Source organism: Pimephales promelas, chromosome 16 (genome assembly GCF_988280905.1).
Source record: "Pimephales promelas chromosome 16, fPimPro1.hap1.1, whole genome shotgun sequence".
In the NCBI taxonomy this organism is placed as follows: domain Eukaryota; kingdom Metazoa; phylum Chordata; class Actinopteri; order Cypriniformes; family Leuciscidae; genus Pimephales; species Pimephales promelas.
This window is the reverse complement of record NC_142784.1, coordinates 10,856,801-10,882,430: the sequence shown is the minus strand read 5'-3', so window position 1 is coordinate 10,882,430 and position 25,630 is coordinate 10,856,801. Positions and strand designations below refer to the sequence as shown.

Sequence of the window (25,630 nt, the reverse complement as noted above, 5' to 3'; positions counted from 1 at the left end):
AAGTCATTGGGAAAAAAATAGCCCTGTTGCCAGAGCCGACCTGCACTGAAAACCCCCGACGAGATCTCTCATCATTGTTCCACAATGTAATCTCTTCTTCTTTGTTTTCCTACTATTAGTCTGTCTGGTAGAGAATAAAGAGGTGCTGAGGACAAACATATTGCTCTGTTGGTTGGTAAATGTGGTCAGCTAAGCTCTGAATCTCACGGTTCTTGCCGCATTGGGTCTGGTGAAGTGCGATTCAGCACAGTCGTAGACAGACAGGGGGAATGAGATGCTGTGAGTTACTGTTTAATAACACACGGCCCATAGTAAACATAATAAATGCTTGACTTCTTCAAAGAGGCATTTGATCGTCCCTCTCTTTCTGTCTCTCGTACGCTCTTGTTTTTCCCTCTGAGGCTTCAGTGATGGAGCTGTGTGGATCTCCTCCTCTCCCTTTTTCATATGCTGCTGATCTTTCTATTCTTTTCCTGCCTTTTCTCTCTGGGGAACTGCCAAGATCTCTGAGAGAGAACGTTCTGCTCTGTTCGTGTGCCGTTGCAGGCATCTCTCTTATTTAGTATGCACACGTACATACATCCCATCGGTTTATCACAGACGTTATCATGTACACACACAAGCCGCTTTCACACAACAATCCCGGTAAATTACCGTAAAATTGGCAGAATTACTTTACCGGTAAATACACGAATATATAGACTCAACAAAAATGATATGTTGGCTTTGATTAACTTTTTAATGTCAACAGGTTCCACATAACTGGGTTATGTTAAACACAATTTGTTCATGTAACTTCAACAGTAATTGTAAGCGATAAACACAGAAGCAGTGTTAAAGTTAATGAGATAATTAAGTGAATAATTGAGTGAGGATTGAGCATTATTAAAGACACCTGATGGTAACAAGCAGAATCACTGAAGGAGAAAACCAGATTTTAAGTCACCATTATGGTGATCAGTGTGTGACATTAACCTCACATCATTAACTTTGGTGAAAGCCTGATCAAACAGAATGCGTTTTTGCTCCTAAAACACGAGACGCTCATAATGGGATCCAACTGTAGAGCAGCAATGTTGATGAATGGTAAAGAAGGCTAGGTCTGAGCGCTACATGTTAAAAAAAATAAAATAAAATGGTCGCATTTTGGCGCGATGGTCAAACCGTAATCCCGTTGTCTCGCTAAGTCTTCATGATTGGCCCAAATACCGGTAATACCGCTAATCTTCATTCCGCGTTCACACAGAGCACAATACTGGTAATTTACTTGTAATTTACTGGTTTAAGTCCCTTAAACCCCTTTCATACGTGTTGATCCCGGGAAATTGCTGGAAAATTGCCAGAGTGCCTTTTTTGTGAACGCCAACACGTCCCGGGATTGATGCCGGGATCGATCCCAGGTTGGGGACCTACAGTAGTAACATTGCTGGTATCACTCCCGTAATCAATCGGAATCAACCCTTCTGTCTGCGACACTAATGATGATGCGTTTTTTAGGAATACATAATTTGTGAAAAGGAAAAAAACAAACAACATTACTAGCATAATTTAATGGGGCATTTTGGGGGCCGCTAGGTAGCTCGGGGCCCAAGGCAATTGCCGACCTTTGCCTAATGGTTAAGTCCGCCCCTGCCCACCATCCATGATGTTTTTCCCTCCATGAAACTCAAAAAGAGAGCGTTTGAAGGCTGTTTCCATGCTCATTTCCAGCTACAATAAAAAGGGACTTGAGAAACCTTGTATGACATAAAATCACCATAAAAAGTATCATAAAAGATTTCATTTGATTTGATTTGTGTGCTGTATCCCAAGTCTTCTAATGCTACGTTTTGTTTTTTTGAGAAACTGAACAAATTACTTGACACCCGTCTTAGCTCTTGTGAGAAGAATGTCCCAGTTGTGAAGTGGTTCTTTTCAATGATCAACCCAACAAACCAAATCTGAACGATTCGTTCCCAGACTTAATGATGTGGTCATAGCTCATTGGAAGAATGATTATATGTTAAGTCAGTGAATGACTTAAAGAAGTACGTCACTTCTGACAAAATGGGCTTTTAATAAAACATGCCTTCCTATGCAGTAGGTTATTTTGTGTGTTTTTTTTATCAGTGCTAATTGACTAGAGAAAACAGAGCTGTTGTCATTCCCTTTTGCAAAATAGGTAAAAAACTTCAACACCCATAATGCACTAGGCATGTTGCCAATGCCATAGAAGGCTACTGCCCCCTATAAATACCGCCTTGCTTTAGCAGGACACTTAGCTCACTTTTAGTCATGATGGTGTTGACTTTTATTGTTCCCGGTTCAAGAATTCAAAGACGTTTAGCAGGAGTGAGTTACTTTCAGTTCCGTTTGGCGGGATCCAGTGCGTTGTAGTAAACGAAGTGTCAAACATGGAGAGAACGGTGTGATGGAAAATCTAAAAACCCTCTGTGTTTGTTGTCAAAATTTCAAACTGGATGACAGAAAACAGTGTTTTAGAACAAACAGAGGGGAAAAAACTCAAACAAACTGCCACTGTCTCAAGATGTTGAGATGTTGAGTAGAGATAATGCTGTTCTAAGAGTAGAAGAATACAGTTTTCAATGCTAAACCCTTCTGTTAATAACCCTCTGTTGATCCAACAGTTTGTTGGCAAGGATAATGTGGAAATATATTCCACTGTGAAATTTGCATTGTGTCAGAATGTCTGTTTTTGTGTTGGTCTGTGTGATCCCGCCCACTTCCAGCTTACCCAATAGTGTTTCAACACGCCAGGTTGCGGGAAACACAGTGTACCATCTAAAAAGCTGCATGATTTGGTCTGAGAACACTACCACAGCGACGCTCTTCACTCGAAATACGCAGTGCAAACAAACTATATACTTGAATTAAATCATAGCGTTTGATTTAGTAATCACGTGACATGATGTAGAGCTAAAAATCAATAGTGGACATGAAATCCCAGTTGATTTGGTGTTGGAAGTTGAAATGTCTGAGTTCTTATTGAACTCTTTAACTTTTGACCGCAGACTTTGGTATCTTGGCAAACGTGAGTGCATCTCTCCTGAAACTCTAAAGGAGACACATTACTGAGATTATTTCTTTTCTCAAGAGACACAGGAGACTTCATCAGAAATCTCTACTTGCTCTCCATTTACTGTAATTTCATTGCTCACTGAGAAACCTTTGTGATTTTATATTTATTTTATGCACATTATGATGGTAATGATTGATGATGTTTCAGCATAGTTTGGAGGACATGTTTGGTTTCTATGTCTGGTTCAAGAGAATCTGTCAGAGCCATAAAATTATGGAAAGAACAGTGTGCTCCACAAGTAATTTCCACCATGGCAACTCACACAGCATACAGACCTTAATAACAACAAAGACTGTGAAGAAATGTTCTCTGTTGTCCTCCCTGCATCTTCATCCACATTCCCTTAAAAAATGAAAACTTGTTTTTTCAACAAGCTAATTATCGAACATGTTTTCCGTCTTAAAATTAGTAGATTTGAGCAAAAGCTGAGCTCCTAAAAGTACATAAAACACTATTAAATGTATAAAAAATGTATTTGAGTATGTTTTAGTGCAATACAAATATACTATAGTGCATTTTTATTACATTTAACCTTTTCATCCGGGAGGGCTGCACGATATTGAAGGGAAATGCGATAACTTTTTAAATAATGAAATATTCTAAATGCTTTTTGATATTGCTTTAAGTCTGTAAAATAAATTTTAATTATATATATAAAAAATGAAAACTACATAAACAATCGTGTTTCACATTCTTTATTGAATGTACATTGATTCATATTAAATCTTCGTGAGTAATTTTCACTTTGTCTTTTGTTGTTTGACAGGCAGCAGCAGGTTTACTGTCACTTTAAGACCAAATGAACATGCTCCGAGTCCCATTTCTTTCCCAACTGTTCACCTAAGACATAATTGTGTTTCAGACTGGCATTCTGACATAACTGTGTATGTATTTTGACCATTAGAGTGCAATTAGCAGATCTAAATTTGAAATTTGAAAGAGATCTAAATTTGGGATTGCACACCGTCACACTAATTTCGATATATCGTGCAGCCCTACCATGGAATTAACACAGAAGACTATATTCAAAATCTTGTGAAGGAACAGACACTGACAATCTTCAATTCTGCCATAATACCATTTTTTAATGCACATTTTTAAACTTGGTAGAGTTTGGCACCAAATATCGTTGGTACTGTTTTGTATACGGTTAGTTCCAATCCTTGGTTCTGATTGGTCAATAGCTGTGCTTTATTCATGATAAATCACGGCTATGACCGCTTCACCCAACGGTTCAGCTTATGACTGCGCAACAATGCAGATCCTATGTTGTTTTTATTTGAGCTTTCATACATATTACACATTGGAACGTTGTTGCTGTACATGGTCAGGGACTATTTATTCTAGCGGAAGGAAGGCTTTTAGGGATTTTACTTCATGAAAGTTGCACTAATACATATTTTTTACTTTAATATTTTTATTGTGTGGTAACTGTTTTATTAGAGCAATAAGGTACTCGAGGCAAGTGCTGTATCGTGAAAAAGTAACGGCTTATGAGAAGTAACTCGTGCCTAACAACGCCCTTCTAAACACCCTTCACTTATTCACGAAACAGCACAGCCTCTCGTACCTTATTGCTTACGCCAGGCATCTGTATATCATAAAGAAAATTATGAGTTTCATTTAGTTCACTTATTATAGAGAATGTAAAACAGACATCTGTTAAGATATTAATTAAAAGCGTAAAGTACAAATGGTGGAGCTGAAGAATTCCCATTGGACGCTGGTGATAAACTGCTTCCTTCTGGTCCGATATATTAATCTGTGAGAATGCAGGCTGAACACCTGTTGATCTGATCACTCCAAATTTTCTGGCTTTCATGAAAACCATTTTTGTATTTATTTGGGGATTTGCCTAATCCTTTCTATCTAAATTCAGTTGCTATGGCATCAATGACACTGATATGAGCAGAACAAAAAATGTTATGAAATTATGATATCTGACTGTAGTTTAATGAATGTCCTGTGACATGAGGCTATAGTTGTGTTCGAGTTGAACACCGACAGCGAGATCTGCCAGTTGCAGGAGGGGAGAAGTTGTAAAGGGAAAGCCTTTCTGCTTCCCTTAGTGACACTCGTGAGGTGCTTGCGTATTTTATGACCGATGAAGTGGATTAGACGCAATATTTGTAAAATACGAGACATTTCAGACATTTTCATGAAGCAGCAGAAACAGTACTTCATAAATTCAGCACTTAAATTCTGCTTAATACAGTGCCATATGTACAAGAATAAAGTTTGCCCATAAAATGGTTGTAATTCAAGAATGCTTTGGAATATAGACCTACGTTTGGTTTTGGTTTCAGACATTCAGCAGATTATCGTGACAGCAAAAAAAAAGTTATGGAAGTTTGAATTGACTGTAAATCAAAATGTACTGTACTAAATATTTATTATTTTATATAATATATATATATATTACACAATTATTTTGCACTCCAATTACTATAAAATCAAAAATATGTGTTCCAAATTAAGTTAATATCACACAAATGTAAGTTCCTATGAGATTTTGTTTGGCCGCTGTACCAAAAATAGTGACACACATTCCATTGAATTATGTTTTGATGCATCCTCCTGTAACAAATGAATACACTTCTGTCCAAATATCACTTCTGACACGAATGGAATCTTAGACTTTTCCGACGATATGTGTTTTGTCAAGGTTTTGATTATAAAGTAGTTACAATACATTTTGTGATATTAAAGGAGTAGTTCACTTTTCAAAACACTTTTGCTGATAATTTACTCACCCCCATGTCATCCAAGATGTCAATGTCTTTCTTTCTTCAATCGAAAAGAAATTACGGTTTTTGATGAAAACATTTCAGGATTTTTTCCATAGAATGGACTTCATTGGGTACCAAACGGTTCAAGGTCCAAATGAGTTTCAGTGCAAACTGTAAACTGTTCAAAGGGCTTTAACCACTTAACTGTCACCGTCCCACAGGTGGGACGTTTGCCACTATATTTTTAAAACAATAATATCTTAGTAAATACCTTAAATAATATTGACAAACTATATATCATTTGAAAGCTTACAATCTCTAGTTTCCATATTTGGTGACTGATTTTCAAAATATATTACAGAGGAGCCATAATTTATCAATATAAAACAAGAATATTTTCATACTCATAAGGCGTGTTCAGACCTTTATTTTAAAATAGCAGTAAACATGAAAAATCATGAAAAAATGGTAGATACCTCAGTTTGTTTCCATGCCAAAAGTTCAAAAGATAGAATCCATTCAATTATTTTGGAAAAAAAAGGTTTGAAATATCAAGAAAAAAATAATAAAATCACCATTTGTGACGTGGCAGCTAGCTATGACTTGCATGCGTGTTCTTTGTATGTGTTTCTTAGAGGTTCAATTCATATCAAAATCTGCCAAACTTCCCATGCTACTTCTGAATAGGATCTCTACTTCAGAAATTGTATGAAAATTGTGAAAATAATGGTTCATATCACTCAAAACACGAATGGAAATGGAGACGCCCTTATATGGGCAGTAATGGAGTCTGATTGTGCCCTAGTGAAAAAGTTTGGTACTGCGCTCAAACAAAATCATACTGAAAGCTCATTTTTTGAGATATCAACCTAAAATTTGAAACACAACTTGTTCAGATTTTTGGCTTTGATCTTTCTGACATTTTAGAGTAGCCCAGGTTTTGAAAATATATATTTTATGTAAAATATGAATAATTAATATTTTTACATTGTACATTTCCATAAACTCAAACTTCTATAACTTTTTTTCTGTCTCACTTTCTTAATTTATTTCACTTCTACAAAAATCTGCCAAATGTCTTCTTTAAAACAAGACCAATCATATGTCTATATTCCAAAGCATTCTTGAATTACAACCATTTAAGTTCGAAATGTGCATTTTCATGTCTATTCAAAAAAAGGGGGGTGACAGTTAACAGGTTAAACAATTCCAGACGATCAATAAGACGATGAATTGAAGCGAAACAATTGCTCATTTAAAAAAATAACAAAGTTTAAGTTTTATAAGCTCAAATACTCGCTTTGCTCTGTTCGAACTCGTTCATCAAAATGAACGATTTCGAAAAGTAGAGTCACAAACGCACATCACAGAACAGAGCAAGGTGACCATTTGAGCTTATAAAACTGAAACTTTGTTATTTATTTATTAAACGAGCGATCGTTTCGCTAGATAAGACTTATTCATCGTCTGGTGTCGTTTAAAGCCCGAAAACCTTAATTTCTTTTCGACTGAAGAAAGAAAGACATGAACATCTTGGATGACATGGGGGTGAGTAAATTATCAACAAAAGTTTTTTCAAAAGTGAACTACTCCTTTAAAACAGACACCGTCGTCGAGGCGAGGAGCCCGCTAAAAAAAATGGTAAGGCAACGTCCATTTCAATTTTTGGATTTAGTAAACTTTCGAATGATGCCTAATTTATTATGATAACTAAAATATGTGATATGAAAAAAGGCGATAATAAAAAGAGCGCAAAGTGTCCCGAAATAGTTACTGTTATAAAAACACAAATTTGCTTTAGCAAACGGTGCTTTAGAATCAGTAGCAGGAGAGAGAAGCAATGCACACTGAGCAGAAAAATCTTGAATGTTTGGTTCTAGATCAAAATATTTGAGGATGTAGGACCGGAAAATCATTTCCATGCGCTAGTTGTTTTAACACGCTGCTGTAGAAACGGTAAAATGGTGCTAGCATTGTCATTATGTCTCGCGGTCCGGTCAGAACCAACCCAGATAGCACACGTACGTCTGCAAGATGTCTGTTAAAGATCGCTTAATCTGGAAAACATCTGTTGTTTATTAACATCTTTAAGATGTCAGTTTAACATACATTTTAAATCATTAAATCTTAAAGACATCTTCTAAACGTCTATTTGACATCTGACAGGAAAAAAAAATTGTTGGTTTAACTTAAAAAAATGTAGTAAACTGGTTGCCTAAAAATTTTAAGTTAATTGAAATGGAAAAATTGAGTTAATACAATGAAGAAGATTGATTTAATCATCAGAAACTCAAAATATTATGTTATCGGAACTACATAAATTATTTAAGTCGATTTGGCGAAAGAAAAAATGTTGTGATGTACAAATCATGAAAATATTTTTTTAGACGTATTGCAGATGAGCAAACACTCTAAAAAATACGTCTTCCAGATGTAAACGCACACATCAAATAGACGTCGCTGTGATGTACGTGTGCTATCAGGGAAGGTTCGCTCATTTGAGGATGCCTGCTCTAAAATAACGAACGTTACAAAAGAATTACAAAAAAACTAAACAACTAGTGACCCATCACTACTCAAAATGAATAATCACAACATCAAGGGAAATGATCAACAGTGATTTTTCGCCATTATCATGCAGACATCCGAGTGTTACTTTGCTTGAATCGTTATCTGTAGGCCCACTAACCGAGGGAGCGATAGAGGAGATCATTAAATCAGCACACACAGGGACAAAAGCTGCCAGTCCAATACCTTTTATCGTGTTTATCGTTCTGTGATAAGTGCTCCCTGCCTCTCGTTTAATCCTCTCTCTCTCTCTCCACTCAAAGACTGAGTGTAATTACTTCTCATGTACAGGTAGCAGGGTCTATGAAACACTGGTTTCAGGTCTCCAATTTCTCGCTTCTCTCCGATTGAAATTCCACCTCTCGGCACTCCGCATCCCTGTGTAACCGTATAAATATTATGTCTCCCTAGGAACACAATTGTGCTGTTTATTTTTTTATTTTGGCCATGTTTTTTTTTTTTTTTTTTTGCCAGGCTGGATTTGAGAGGGTTTCATATTCTCAGGAGTGGATTACAATATGCCTGCAGTGTCTGTTGGAAAGATTAAAGAGAACAGACACTCTTACACACAAAGATATTGAGTCTGTTTGTCAAGCACACCGCAGCCGTCTCTTTAAATAGACACTTAAAAGGTCTAGTCTTTTCTGATATGCAGTGATCAAATCTGATTTTTTTTAAAACATATAAAAAACTTACTGATTTAAATGTCATATTCTGCACTTTTTTTCTGGGTCACTACATTAAGTAAATGTGTAACATCCCTTTTAAAAATGTAATAGACTTAATAAAAGTATACTTTTTGCAGAAATAATATACTTACAGAATATAAGTGTGAACTGAATCTAATGATTGCATGTTATTTACAACAATTCACAATTAAATTCATATTAAGTGCAATTAGTCCTACTGAAGTGAGTCAAATGTATGGATTTATGGTAAACTCTGTTGAAACTTGTAGGTCATCATGCATTTAAATATACTAGTAATTACACATTTGTAATGATGATGTTATCATTTAGGACATTTAAAATAAATTAACATTAAACGTAATATCAAATTTCACAACAACAGTAAAGTACTTTACATGTGCAAAATAAGTGTGCTTCTTTGAAGCATAGAAAATATGACTAAAGCATAATGATTTAAAATGACCTTTAAAAGTGAAATGTTTTATTTGACATTACAAAGTGCACTTTTTAAATACATTGATCTGATTGCTTTTGAGTAGGTTTTAGCACATCCCTTTGTGGTTCTGTGGTGTTTTGTGTGGTTGCTAGGGTGATGCTATCTGGTTGCTAAGTAAACGAGTCACTTGTTTCAACACTGGATGGATCAGAATGGATTTTTGAACGAATCACTCGAATGATTCAATGACAAATAAACTTTTTCACAGCCGCTTGTCGCCACCTACTGGTGCAATGACCCAATTAATACAATCTTTATAGATGCTTTCATCAGACGCGTTGCCATGGTGATGAGCTGGCCCAAAGTTAACTTCCGTTCTGTTTGTTTATTAGTGTTTACTGGATAATATGGCATTCACTACAAATGCAGTGAAAGTTAAGGTGATGAGCAGGTTGTTGAGCTGTGGGGTGCAACCCGACCTAGTAGGGAGCAAAAGCAATTTTTAAAAACAAAAATGTCAAGGTTTCCTATGAGGGAGACGGCGGTATTAAAATAGCCTATGTTTATCTGAGTGATAACCGGTACAGTGTTTGTTTCCCATACATTTATTAGTGGCAGCCCACCACATTATCAGCGCTGACCGCCACATATTGATTTCCGTGTTTTTAACAATTTAAGATGGGAAAAGTTGTAATTGACTGCAGTTTCGTGCAGCGCATATTCGCACGCTCTCTCTCTCTCTCTCTCTCTCTCTCTCTCTCGCAAACACATTGACAGCGGACCAGTCTGTGTATTGAATGGTTAGTATCGTAAAAAGCGCTGCACAGATCCATCCAACATGTGGTCAATGTGGAGACCCACCTTAAAAAAGGTTAGCAAGCATGTAAGAAGCCTAGCTCTATGTTATAAACCTTATCAAACCCCACCGTCGCGCTCGCCAGTTTTTTTGAACACTGCGGTAAATCAGACACGTCGGTAGAAAAACATCTTGTCTCCAATTTTTGTTCAACGGGTCTGGTAGTGTCACATTTCAGTTTGGCCAGGTAACATTTATTTTCTTTGACTGGCAAGAAATACCAGCTACTAGGTTATTTACTTGTTATGGATTGTCTCCGCAAGTCTGCCGGAAGTTAAGTTTGGGCCAGATTAATGCACATGCGCAGTACCGTTTGTTTATGTTGTCACTGCTGAAAGCGTCTATTTGAAGCATCATGTTCATTTCAAAATGCGATTAACTCTATTTTGATCTGTCCTTGCTTTAAATCTGAACTATAAACTTAGACACAAGAGAATCATTGACATTTAGGAATATGATCATATGGGTGTTTGAATTTAGATCTTTTTAATGCCTTTTTGCCAATTGCAAGAGTAACTAAAGTGATTAAGTGATGAGTAATTAACCCTCTTAGGACCAAGGTGTTTTGGGGTCCTTGAGATGTTCTGACATGCCCTGACATTTGTACTTTTTTTCAGTTGATTATAAACATATTAATGGCACAGGTGAAATTACACTATATTTAGCAGAAACAAGGCTACCATAATATATGAGCAACATGTATGCACATGTTTGTATTTTTGAGAGAATATTGTTTATGCGTGGTTGATGTAAAAACTAAAAATGAAAGTTTCTGAAATAAGGCCACAAAACACGAAATATGCGTCCACAAGACTTTTGACTAATGGATGTTGTTGTCTAGGGTCTTTTCTTCACAATGATCTGAAAATCATCCTCCTAATCGTTCACATAAAACTGTGAATTGGGTTATATAGAGTATCGAAGTGATGACATCACCAGTGTTGGGAGTAACGCATTACAAAAGTAATACATTACAGTAACATATTACTTTTTGCTGTAACGCAGTAGTGTAAGGCATTACTAATCAATTTTCAGTAATATTTTACTCGTTACATGTTCAGTGAGGCTTGTATTACAGTTGTATTACAGTGTATTGTCTGCTTTTACTTCTTAAAGGCAACAGACTATGTAAAAGTTTTAAAGCAGTCTTTTAGTGCCAGTTCAGAGCGGTCACGTCTGTAACATTGTTTTTTCCTCATAAATGCGAACACGAAAACTAAAATAAAATGAATATTTTAAGTTCTATGGAGACTGGAGAGCCAACCCTTCCTCATCCGATTTGCGCAGTGTAATTAACAGAATTACAAAAAATATATTTTACCTCCTATTTTTTTGTCACGCATGAATGTGTGTCTTTTCCCTAATATTAAAGATAAAACATAGACTGATATTTGTCTAATGTCTGGAGTCCTTTAAGGAAGTAGCCTATATACGTTTCAATACATGTATTTTCTGAGAATTTTTATTTCAAGTTTTGACTGCAAATGTCATGTCCATAATCCTGGACTTCCCCAATTTGAAATAATTTATCCTCAACTAGTTTTGTGGTGTAATTGTACGCATTTTATAATGTTAACTTCAAATAATACTAATAGCCTAATTTAAAGATAAGACAGCATTGGATCTGGACGGTAAGGAGAATAACGCTGGAGTTGGAAGAGGTGTGTCGCCATTCTGTAGGTTCGTGGATCTGAGTCGTGTGGCGAATCGCGATTTCGGTTTCATATTGCATATCGTTACAGCCCAAAAGTTAAGTTCTACTTAGTTATTTTGGTGAAAGTAACTCAAAAGTAATACATGAGTAATGTAACGCATTACAATTCTGAGACAGTAATATTGTAAGGTAATGAATTACTTTTAAATAACAGTAACAAGTAATACCTAATGTATTACAGTTTGGAAGTAACTTGCACAACACTGGACATCACTTTGTAGGACGATTCGGAAGCTAGCGGGGCATGGGTTCCCTCGGTCGAAAAAGCAATGCATTTTCCCCATAGACTTTTGGAAAATCGCAAAAAAATAAGATCTGTGTTTAACAAAGGGTTGTGACCCTTACACGTTTTGTCTAGCAAGATAATCTACAAGTTAATCCAAAATTTATACATTTTGAAGCCTATATAAAGATTTAAAAAAACACAATCAGACACAATAAAGTTTAAAAAACCACAAGCAGGTTATAACTGTGTGTTCTATGTCATAGATCAAAATGTGAAAATATTTAGAGGCTTTGATCAACACAGACCTTATTTCAGGCGATTTAGCAAAAACCCATTCAAAAATCCCATAGGCTTTAGAGCGAGGGAACCGTAGTGCTAAAATGCTAACTCACTTCCACGTTTTGGCCTACAGAGTGACGTCGTAACTTCGGCACTCTATTGTGAAAAACATTTTTTTTGCCAAGGCAATATATGGGAATGGGCGTCATGAATAATTAGGTGCTTCTCACAGACAAAGACCCGCATAATAATGAGCCTTTCACTCAGGTGAGTCAGACAAGAAAAAAATTGAAAGGACAATATATATATATATATATAATCAGTGTTGGGAGTAACGCATTACAAAAGTAATACATTACTGTAACATTACTTTTTGCTGAAACGCAGTAGTGTAAGGCATTACTAATCAATTTTCAGTAATATTTTACTCGTTACATGTTCAGTGAGGCTTGTATTACAGTTGTATTACAGTGAGGCTTGACTTTTAGTTTTAATTGTAAAAAAAAAAAAAAAAAAATACAGCAAGATCGTGAGACATTAACGAATGGAAAATGCAAGTAGGCTAAGTTACCTGTTCGTGGTCAGTCAATAGCCACGTGTGGTGTCCAAGTTGATGACGCTGACTCGCAATCTTCGCAGTAGGCTAGTGAATGCGAAATGCACATTTCATTTCATAAGCAGAGAGCAGTCTGTTTTTTTTCATTTTGAATTGTTCTGTTTACAAGTAGACATTTCAGTATAGATATGTTTTTCAGGTCTGTGGAGTAGGCTATACTTATACGCTGAGTTTCGGTATAGCCTATTGGCTATTTATGAGATGCGCACCAGCACGCCCCCGCGCCTTGTCTAATATTGTCTGCTTTTACTTCTTAAAGGCAACAGACTATGTGAAAGTTTTAAAGCAGTCTTTTAGTGACACTTCAGAGCGGTCTGTAACATTGTTTTTTCCTCATAAACGAACACGAAAACTAAAATAAAATGAATATTTTAAGTTCTATGGAGACTGGAGAGCCAACCATTCCTCATCCGATTTGCGCAGTAACAGAATTACAAAAAAATATATTTTGCCTCCTATTTTTTTTTTGTCACGCATGAATGTGTGTCTTTTCCCTAATATTAAAAATAAAACATAGACTGATATTTGTCTAATGTCTGGAGTCCTTTAAGGAAGTATATATATACGTCTATATACTGTACGTTTCAATACATTATGTATTTTCTGAGAATTTTTATTTCAAGTTTGACTGCAAATGTCATGTCCATAATGCTGGACTTCCCCAATTTTAAATAATTTATCCTCAACTAGTTTTGTGGTGTAGGTCTACGTATTTTATAATGTTAACTTCAAATAATACTAATAGCCTAATTTAAAGATAAGGCAGCATTGGATCTGGACGGTAAGGAGAATAACGCTGGAGTTGGAAGAGGTGTGTCGCGATTCTGTAGGTTCGTGGATCTGAGTGCGGCGAATCGCCATTTCGGTTTCATATTGCATATCGTTACAGCCCCAAAGTTAAGTTCTACTTCTGTAGTTGTTTTGGTGAAAGTAAATCAAAAGTAATACATGAGTAATGTAACACATTACAATTCTGAGACAGTAATATTGTAAGGTAATTAATTACTTTTAAATAACAGTAACAAGTAATACCTAATGTATTACAGTTTGGAAGTAACTTGCACAACACTGTCTATAATTCTTCTAGAATAATCATTTTTATCAAGCTTGTATATTTAAGTTAAGTAATTTCACTTAAAAGACAATTAAATTGAGTTGAGTCAATTATTTTTGAATTTGGTTTGTTGTTGAGAACAGAAGTAACACAAAAAATAAACAAATGTCTTCCCATAAAAATAAATGATGTAATATAAATAGTTATTTTATATAAGGTAGTAACACGGTATATATCCCCTGCAACACTGAGCCTCGGTGTTAATGCTGTGCGTTCAGTCACTCTTTCTTTGATGTGTACACAGTCAGGCAGACACAGAGACCCGGGCCTGTAGGACGTGCCACAGGTCTGACAGCTGCTTCCAGGACGATGACGGTCATATCCTCTCGTTCTCAGCGCCCTGAGCTCTCTATCAATTGCACTCCTCTTGCTAGCAGCACATGTTGCTGAGACACACACACACACACACACTCATTCATTCTCCCCTACCTCCTCACTAGACTAGTTTCCTCCATCTGGTTAATGGTACTGACAACCGCACACAGAGGCAGATAATAACAGATGTGCTTTACACCAGTTCTTAAATGATGGGTCAAAAAACAATGCAATTCTCAATGCATAGTTAGAGCATGAAACCAAAATGGTAATTTGTCCTATTCAGCCCATATATCACTTTCATAATTTGCCATATTGGTGGGAATATCCAATTGATGACATTTATGTTGAAACAATTGTGGTACTGTTGGGTCAACGCTTGATGCTCGGTTTGAATCTGAATCCTGAAGAAAACCATATCCACTGTGTTGTACGGTACAGAGAGGACAGTGTCGACGGGGCAAAACCTTTGAAAAGCTGTCATGAAACGTTCCAATTAATGGTCACGCTGGATTTCAAACACTTTATCAGCAGACTTGCACATGGTGCGCGTTGCGTGGCATTCCTGTTTGTAAGCATATTCTGTATGCTCTGATAACGGCAACAAGCCTGCATTTTTACAGTGACATAATCTGGTTGCTATTAGAGGATTCTGGGTAATATGTTTTATTTTAACACTGTGACACCACATTAGCAACATTTGTGTTTTTAAAGCTGCAATGTGTATTTTTGTGCCACTAGTGGCATGAAATGGAATTGTAAATATGACTGGATTTTGAATCTTTCTGAAGTAATGCACAGTGGGATTTATAAAGTGTTGCAGTGGTGATGATATATTTTTGTTGATAAACCGAGAAGTTAGCGTCGCTCAATGAAAACCCAATAGGATTTTCCTGTTGGTGTTTTGATAATTGCCGAAAATAAGCGTGTGTCCAATGAAAGCTTATAATTCTTATATTTTTTTCATAATTGAATACAACTTTTATGAATTTTGAAGCCTAGGCCTAAATGCAAATGCCAGAAGTAAAACGATAATGATCAGTTGTCATGTACAGATATTAAAGGGATACCAGGGTTGTGGACTCGAGTCGCATAACTTGGACTTGACTTGGACTTGAGTCCCAAATTTGATGACTTGTGACTCGACTTGACATATTCAAAGATGACTTGCGACTCGCCTTAGACTTTGACAACAACGACTCGCGACTTGACTCAGACTTGAGCCCTGTGACTTGGAAAGACTTGACCTTCCTTCTAAAACCACAGATCAGAGTTGTAACAATCACTGACTGTAGTATAGCACTGTAGCCGCGTTTCCATTACAGATTTGCGCAAAACTTTTGCGATATTTTCCAAATGTCGATAAAAAAATGAAGGCTGTTTCCGTTAACCGATGTTATGCGACTAAAACGTCTTTTTTTTTCTCGCGCGATAAGTCATTCCAAAAATCATGGCAACGGACGTTGGTAGGTTTATAACCTATTTCACAGCCATGCACCGCAGTAGACATTATTATTATTAATGGAAGGAGATGTGGTGTGTTATCCAAGCATTATACCATGGTCTGGGTGAATACTCGATTCTGATTGGCTGCAGGGTGTCCGTTAAAAAGTGATAGAGGACACCTAGTAAAGTAGTTCTGGTGAAACTGCCTGTTTACCATTCGAAATGAATAAATAAATGCGCTGCCCACAACAGCTGTGAGTAACCATAGCAACAGGAGTATCCGTTAACAATTTGCTCTATCAAAACAACATCTAACGTTAGTTAGATATTACATAGCCTACTAATACAACAATGAACGACTTCGTTATTTCTTTTAAAGCAGAACTAAGTAACTTTTTTTACCTTAACTGAACAGCTTTGGAGTCATTGTAATGTTAATATTACTGATTTCGTGTTGAATGGTGATCGTCTCGCACCCCCCTGGTGCCTGTGAGCCGCAAAACCACCCTTGCAACTTTGGGCCGGCGGCTCGCCGGCCTCAGTGTTAGGAAGTATCGTGAGATTTCAGGTCTCGCGAGGTAACGAATTGCTTTACGGCACTATACGCGCACACGCATGCGTACACGCCCCCGGCCATCCAGGAGCCGGCTAGCTATAAGAAAAAGGTAACGCTAGATATTGAATTCTTCAAGTTTTCGTGATGGCTGATGTAAAAGAAGAAGAAGAAAGCTCGGAAGTGTTTATCAGAGAAACAAAGAAGAGAAAACGGACCGGCTTTTTCAGAATAGAGAGAACTGAAAGAAAGCGAAGCCTGCAAAACCGATGCTGACCTGGCCTTCTTGCTGTTGCACTTGTAAGTATCTTTATAATAAACTGTGTTTAATGTTTGTATTTCTTGTAATTGTGACCTCGGGAGTCGGGATGTTTGCTATTGTCTGTTTTTTTTTTTTATTATTATGCTCGCTGTCTGTTACCGGCTTACTAGTACGTTAGATACTGTAACTTAGATGTTAGCATTTTCATTAGCAAACAAACTTGCTTGTTTTCTGTAAGTAAGTGTTTTGTCTGTTCCTCTATCAGGGTTTATTTGTGTTTCTCAGATCGCCTATAAATCGATATGAAATTATACAAATTATGCATTAGTTTAGCTTGTCGTCAGCCTCAGAATTAGTAACGTTATACTGTGCTGCTGACTTGATAATGCATAAACCGACACGAGAGCTGCTAGCTAATAATGCAACTTTTTTATATTTATTTACCCACATTTACACAAACAGAACTATAAGTAAACGATAAATTGCATTGCAACTTCACACATGCAACTCCATCTGTGCTATTTTGACCTTGTCTATAAATGATATGTTGATAAAAGATTGATACATTTTCTTTTTCCTTTTTAGCTACAAGCGTTGGCAAGTGTCATCAACTCCGAGGCACCCCAGACCACCAGTACCACCGGTCTCAAGCTTCAATAATAAAATAAACAAACTTGTAATAAACAAATTAAACGTGTTTGACTTTCTTTGGTCAATCGTTACGATAGACAACTCGGATCACCAGAAAAATGATGAATGTAACGTAACATGTATTTTGATAATGCATAATCAAAGTAGCTATAGCTGTAGGCTAAACTAAAAATAAATAAATAACGGAAATATTTCTTATAGTATTATTGATTTTTAACCATAATGTTACTGATAACGTTTGGTAACACAATACAAATATACACTATCTCAACATTTGAATAATATTGTTCTGAGAATCATACCTCAGTGGATATGGCTCGGGCGTAAGTTTGGTTTGAAATGTGCTGGGGACAGAGACGCATTCGGAAGGGCATTTTCAAAAGTGCTGGGTAACGCATTCATTCTTTTTTCTCTTTCGAGTAGGTAATGTTTTGAACGACGATGTCCATAGCTTCCTGATGCACATAAATAAAAATGAGCACAATACAGTGATGGTCCGGCCAGAGGTTCCGCACTCGAATAGTTTTTATTTCCCCCTCATCAAAACCAATAATGTTTATCAGTGGTTGAATTGATATAATGTTTATCAGTGGTTTTATATGTTTTGATGAGTGGGGAAAAATATACGAGAGGAATTAGAAACCATGAGAAAAAGGGACACGTTTGTGTGCATTTTGATTTGTGATTTCACCGGAAAGAATCTCCGCAACGGATTGAAGCGCGTTTCTGAGAGAAGCCAACACATTTCAGTGCTAGATCGCCTGTTATTTAACAAACAAATGAAACGAATGCTGTTAACTGGAGATGTTTTATTTGCATTGGTACATCTGTGCCGCGAGATGTTTCAAAAGTGGTGGGGACAAAATCCGTTTGTTCGCCGGCTTCTCTGAAAACAAATTCACATGGCCTGCCTGAACGAGATGGGAGGGGGAGTTGACAACGAGTTTACGACAGTTTTCTCATATATATATACTCCGAAACTGTAGGGGGAGCTCGAGAGAGAAACCTGCGAGAAAACAGCAAAGAAGTTTCCAGTCTTACTGAGCGCTGCTTTAACATTTATGGAGAATATGACAACTTTGACGACTGGGATGCTGCTGAAGAAAGAAAAAATGTAAATAAAACGGAGAAACGTAGCAAAGAAAATTACACCGCTGCTGCTCTGAATGAGACCCTGCGGGAGTTTTACGCAGCAGTCCAGACAACCAAGGCAGGAGGAGAGTACAGCGTTTCAAGCCTAAGAAGCCTGTTTGATTAATTGTTTTATGTGTAATTAAAAAAAAAATAACTACGCCTACCTTTGTGTTTCATGAAAAAAAAATGCATTTTGAACCTGAAGGGTTCTACAAGCTGAGCGGACTATAAATATCTCCGGTTGCTAAATAAACAAGGCGAGTTATTATTTGTAAAAATTTGATTTAGCCTAAATAAAATATAAACTAGCAGCTAATGTTTTAAAAATGTTTTATTTGGTAAGTGATCATGGTATAAGCGGGTTTATGCCCTCCGAGGTGTCCATTGTCAGGTTTTAATGGACTTCGGCGGAGGCAACCGTCCTCCGCTGCACGTCGGCCAGTTCACGCCTCACCGTCGTCCATTAAAACCTGACAATGGACACCTCGTCGGGCATTAACCCTTACTTAATGGCAGGGAAAGACACGGAGTTCCTGGTGTTTCTCCCTTATTTCTGCTTCGATGTCTTGATGGCATTTCTTTGAGGTTTAGAGAGGCTATTCCTGTAATTATTGTTTATTTATTTATTTATTTTTAATGAATTTAATGAAGAACTCTATCTCGTATTATGTCCAAACAGTCGTTGCAAAACGAAAAATTAACAGTTGTTGTATTTTTAAAACGCAAAGTTGAACACCAACATTTTAGTTTGCCCACACCAATAGCTGCGCTATATACAGTACATCTCAACGATTTTTCAGATAACCTCTGATGGATACTCCAGGATTTAGCATTAAGCTTTGTATTAGTTGAAAACCTGTAGTATTTTCCCTCACTCGTCCCACTCGCCACAGTAAACATGATGAATGGCGACTGTAGAACGCAAAAGCCGAATCCCGGACATTTTGGGCGATCTCGAAACACATTTTCGGACAGACTCATCACATAGACTCACTAGTAGCCTAGACTTGTTGTTTAACAACTGCGTTCTGTTACCGGTAGGCGTGGCCTCCTAGGGCAGCGAAGCAAGTGCATTCTGGGAGTTGTTGTCTTTCATCCACATAAGCCAAAAATACATTTTCTGGATTTTCTCAGTCGCTCCAAATTCAAAAGTAATTTCTTCTACATAAATGACCCATTTTAATACACATTCATCTTTGCAGAGGTGAAGTATCCCTTTAAACAGCTTCATCTGTTCAACCACACAGTATCATTATCCCTGTGTTACAAATATTCATATTATCACAGATGTACTGCGAGTTCGGTTACAGCTCATTTTCTTGATGTTTACTATAAAGTGGTTTATAGTCACTAATTTCCATTGTTCTTAAGCTAGAAGATCGTTACACCGCCTAGTGTGCCTCAGTGGAGCGATGCCTCTTTACAATCCGCCGCTGTGTTCATTTCAGCGAGAGCAATGTCACGCGTGCGACACCTCTAAGCCTCCGCGCGGATTGTGCCGAGAGCCGTTCCGTCTCCTCCCTCCAGGAGTCACTTTCAAAGTGATCCAGAGCTTCCGAGCTCATTAAAGCTTAATCAGAAAATCTATTTTCAGGTCACTTGTAGCTCTGTCAGGAGGATTTCCGATGAATGGAGGGCACTGTTTCTCCGCAGCCCCTCCGCCAAAATGAACACATTGTATTATCAGACCATTTCAAATGTGCTTGGCGTACCGACAAGAAACTCTTTGCTTTAATATGCTACATCTGGTTGGTGGCCGTTATCTGTGTCACCGTGTGAATGTTTTATAGAAATATCTTGGCGAGGAAACTGTGTAAGGCTGTCACTGGGATCCTCTCTCAGTGTGGGACCTGAGATACACTTATCTATCTTAAAAAGATAAGAGATTGCATAATCGGATGACACTCGTCCTTAGGAAATAATCTAATGTTTACACCAAGTAGGGACATGTAGAAAGATTCTGTTGCAATGCGGTTTCGTCAACTCATATAAATAATGTTGAGAGAGGTGACAAAGAGTTTGTAAAAGCATGGAAAGATTCACTGATGTAGCAATAAAATCCTGGCTTGATCGTAAAGTGCTGTTCTGCGTTGTATCGTTTTTAGCAAGCATCAGTGTTTCTCCTACTTATGGTTAAGTATTACATTTGCATGTAATCTATCTGGCGCTGTGTGTGAATGATGAATGATACATCAGACTGTGCAGGGAAGTGAGCTATTATTTTCCAGAGCGCTTTGTTGGATAATAAAACAAGTGGAAAAATCTAGTGGTCAACCAGTTTTGGATTTTTAGGGGCCAATAACCTAATTTTTGCAACATTGTAAATACGTGCCTGTACATGCATTTTTGCAAAGCTCTGAAAATGTATTTAGAAACAATTCAGTCACCAGATGGAATGAACACTAGTGGAAGTAAAACACAAATTTTATTCCTTTTAACACACATTATTATTTCATGGCCTAATTATCAATTAACAAAGAGTTATTTTCATGTGGGTGGTCGCACAATGCTACGTTATAACCTCTAAACACTTTAAAAGTTGATGTCCGAGGATTTTAATGCTGAAATACATCGCCATTCATGGGTTTATCTCCCCCAAAAGTATAAATACTGAGCTCCTCAGATCCTTCAATATCTTTCCAGCCAAAGAAAAAAGTCAAATATCGGCCAGTTGATCAGGCCAAAATGTTGTTCTATCATTAAAACAACACTCATTGACATCTTAATCTAGCCTAATATAGATTAGTTTGCCGGTTTTTGGCTTTTAATCTGGGGTATGTTTCCCAAAAGCACTGTTAGCCAAACAAAGGTCCTTTGTTACTAACATAGTTCAACGATTGTTATATGAGTGTATTTGCATTTGTTGTCCATGTGGACTTCATTTCTGTGTGTGTTCAACATTGTAGCATTGAAAAATTAAGCAACAGAGCAACGTAATCCACAGGGGTTCATGGAAGTGGGCGGAGCCAAAGAGACATGTTGTCGCGTGTTGTTTTTTTCCGACACTCTGATATATGTAATTTTTTTGTATAGTTCTTCACCAGGAATTCTACAGTTAAACATGACTATTTAACATTGATATAATGCTGGCTGACGACTTTAGCAGAAGCCAATACCATACATTTTCAACCTTGTAGCTCACAGTATAGCTTTTTTTTACAGTCTTTAAAGATATTTTATAAGTTATCGTTCAAAATCAGGGTCCCTATGGAAAATGACTGTTGCACTGTATAAGCAAACTAACATTCTACATTCTGTATATTTCATTCCATTTAAATATATGTACATTTCAATATGTATTTGACGTAGACAAACCTATTTTGAACCAATGTGGTTCAAACGATGGATGTGCGACCATATTACTACAGTTTCAGAAAACAGTCACAACAAGCTTTTGGCAACTATACAACGGGCTAAAAACCTAATAGGAACCACATACTGTGGCAGCACCCGAGCATCGACATACACACTCTCTCACACACCCTGACGTCCAGCCTAATTCAAATCTTGCGTCATCCCAATGAACTTGTTTGAACAAACACAATTGCATGTCATTTGTTATCCTTAACCTGGATGAGTCAGAAAAGTGATTTGATACTGATGTCAGCATGCCATATATAGCACATGGAACTATCATAGTGGCTATTGAGAGACAGAGATGGTGGTGGGGTGTGGAGAATTGTGATCACTCCCAGTCCTGAAGGCATAAAACATCCCAGCCCAGTAATATTTCCAGTAAATGGAAATGTCTCCAATTTGCCGCTAGAGCGAAAAACCGCACCAAAGTCACCCGTCCCTGCGCCTGATAATGATGTTGGGTTGAACACACATCTCTCTCTGTAGGCAATAATGTCAGATGGTGTTTAAATAACTTTGCATATCCATGTGCTGGCAATATTGCGGCTGTGTGGAAATAACGTTGGTTTTGGTCAGTAGCTACTTCATGATTATTCTGTCTGTTAAATTATATTCATCATTCTCCATCGCACAACTGAAAATGTGCAGATGTAGGAGCTTTGTTGGTGTAACATATTGTTGTCAGGTTCATTTTCTAACTCTAATGTATCTTCATTGCCCTTTAAAGAGAAAAAAAATATCCTTTTTGCAAATATTGGACTACATTTGTCTCTATACGGCCACTTAAACAGCGCTTATGAGTCATTGTTCAAGCCTTATTTACATAAATGAAGACTTGAGGAACAAAGGGAATCATTTCACACAAGGAAAATGGTGCTATCTTTACAGCAAGCTAACAGTGGGATATGTAATTTATGCAAATGAGGGACACAGATGAAGCCTACTTTTGTCTAACATCATCTATCTAATGGCTAAATTTATCCACACAGCTAATACTAGGTTTTGAGTCAATAGTTTTTGGAATATATATATATATATATTTTCAACAAATGCTGTTAGGGAGCACAGACCTCCTGCTAGTGAAACATGTGGATTAGTGGAGATGCTCAAGTCTTATCCAGGGATATTCATGATATGATTAGGATTGGGTCTCATTAACTCTAGTATTGTGTGTACACACATATTTAAAACCTGTGTGTGAACGTTTCCACAAGGAAATTGATTTATCAATACGTTTGCAAATAAACAAATTGTAAAATTAGGTTAGGTGTAAAACCAAACCTGACACAAATGCAAAAATCACTTGTGGTGGCATTAGAGACATGGAATATGTTAAGAAGAAGTGTGTATAAATACTACTGTATGTATTAAGAGACTCTAAAATAAGTCCTATTTCAGAGTTATGAAAAAAAATGCATTATAGCTGTGATAGGCACTGCATAAAAACAGCTGATAATGTAGTCTAGGCCTTTGCTCGAGAGTGGCTTTACAGAAATATCTTGCTATGCATGCTCTCAGGGCAAGAGCACATCTAGGGAAACACATTTGCAGAAGAATCGCTGTACAGATGATGCTTTGTGCATGTATTATGCTAATTGTGGGCATGACCTCCTTAATTTCAAATGACTCTAGATTAATTCACGTTTGAACAAAGAATACATATACGCGCGTGCACCGCTGTTCTTAGCATTAAAACTTTTAAAACTCAACACTTAACAATTATTAGTGATTGAGACCAAATTCTACGTCTAGCACATACATTCTTAGTAAGTAGGAGACTAACCTATATCTGTAGAAATTACCCTAATAGGACCCTGTGGGAAATCATAAACTTTCTATATTAAATCAAATAAGTCTCTTTTGAAATGAAAAATGGGCAAATGAATGAGGGTAAAGAGTATCGGCTGTAAATTACAAAACTCCACCAATTTTCATAGAGATAATTCACCCAGAGAACACATTTTTCATACACTAATATTTGAAACTCCCTTCATTGTTGTAATTGGTTTGAACCATCAAAGAGTATTTTAATAAGAGTTCATTAATTAGATAGAGATGGTCTTGTTACATTATGTGCCCTTGTCTCCCGGTTGAGCAGAAAATGAGCTCATTTTGGCTGAAAAAAAAAAGCTAGCGTGAGGCTTTTGAAGAAATCTTTTGATGAAATTTGTACAAAAATATGCCTGTAAGTGACTTTTTTTTGCACCTGATTTGTGAAACATATTGATTTCACTAAAAACTTTCCATTCTTTCTCCATTCTTTTTTTCAGCAAGGACTTAGGAGAAAGATTGAAGCACAGTCTCCTGGATATACACCCAAGCAGAATGGTCTCTCCTGTGGACCGTCAGGATCCGACTTCAAGCGCCTTCGCATGGAGCCCAGCTCTTTTCGACCTGGATCCTGTGCTTTAGCTTCAGGGCAGACTCAAAGATTGGTTGGGGATGCCACCCAGGGTAACATCCTTCGAAGAAAGGACACCTTCATGATGCCTCATGGAGTTGGCAGTGATTTATTCAACATAACTCTAAGGGATATAAAGAAGGAACCGACTGAAGTTCAGACCTGTGGCCAGTCATCCACAGATCACGCCCCATTGATGTTTGACTTCAAAGATGAAGTAAGTGGACAGATTGACCCAGAGCTCCAGGACTTGTTCGATGAGCTCACCAAGAATGTGCCATCACTCAACGATCTAGAGCTAGAGAAGATGCTAAAGCAAGACGATGACTTTGGTCTGGATCTGGGCCGACCCAGTTCAGCTGGTGCGGCTCCTCCATGTATTCACCTGGATAAGCCAATCAAGACGGAGTACTCACCAGATTTTAGCCAGACAGCTGGAGGCTCTCAACAACTAAGGCCAGCCTCTGCCGGACCTTCGTTTTCAATGGCCAATGCAACTTTATCCACCTCAACCATCACTTCAGGGCACCATGGACAGGTACCTACTGGGGGTCCATCTCGAGGTCTTCCAACATGGCCTGAGATGTCACATGCTGAACAGTTGAAGCAAATGGCTGCTAACCAACAACAGCCCAGCCCTATGCTTCACAACCACCAGCAGAGTCAAACAGGAGGGGTTAGGAACTGGTCTTCCGCATTAGGTGTTCACCAAACTCCTGGCTCTTTCAATCAGGAGACTCTTCCTGGCAATGCTTCCCTTTCTCAGCAGAGACTTAACGCTCAAAGTGCGGGTCAGGCCAAAGGCATGTCCAACTGTTTTCTCAAGCCCAATGGATTCAACCCTTCCCACCACATCGATACAAAGGTTCTCAGCAGTAAGCCCCTGCTCCATTTCAGCCCTAAAGCACCACCTTCCACCACAGGCAAACAAATGCCCATCATGGCTGCTCCACCTAACAAAACGACCATACAACAGCAGCCGTCGACTGCAGGCCAGGGCATGCACTTTCAGAACTGCCAGCTGCCCATGCAGTCATCGCCCTGCTTACAAACTAAGCCTTTAGTTCAAAGGCCTCAACTCAATCCGCATGGTGCTGGAATCGGTTTTAAAATGGGACAGCAGAGACAGGTAAGAGCCTGTGTTGGTCCTTTTAATGATTGTTGCTTGTTTGACTGCATGTGCTCCCATTGACATCTTGTGTAAA

The 25,630-nt window shown here is 37.6% G+C and overlaps 1 protein-coding gene across 3 annotated transcripts in view; it reads left to right on the top strand.

Annotated features, from left to right (window-relative positions):
• maml2 (mastermind like transcriptional coactivator 2) overlaps positions 1–25,630 on the top strand; it is a 90,726-nt gene that overhangs the window by 47,045 nt on the left and 18,051 nt on the right. For all 3 annotated transcript variants that reach the window (XM_089120980.1, XM_039660123.2, XM_039660124.2), the window contains exon 3: positions 24,295–25,554. In XM_089120980.1, coding sequence (XP_088977106.1) covers positions 24,295–25,554 — 1,260 coding nt within the window. The remainder of the gene's footprint in view (positions 1–24,294; positions 25,555–25,630) is intronic.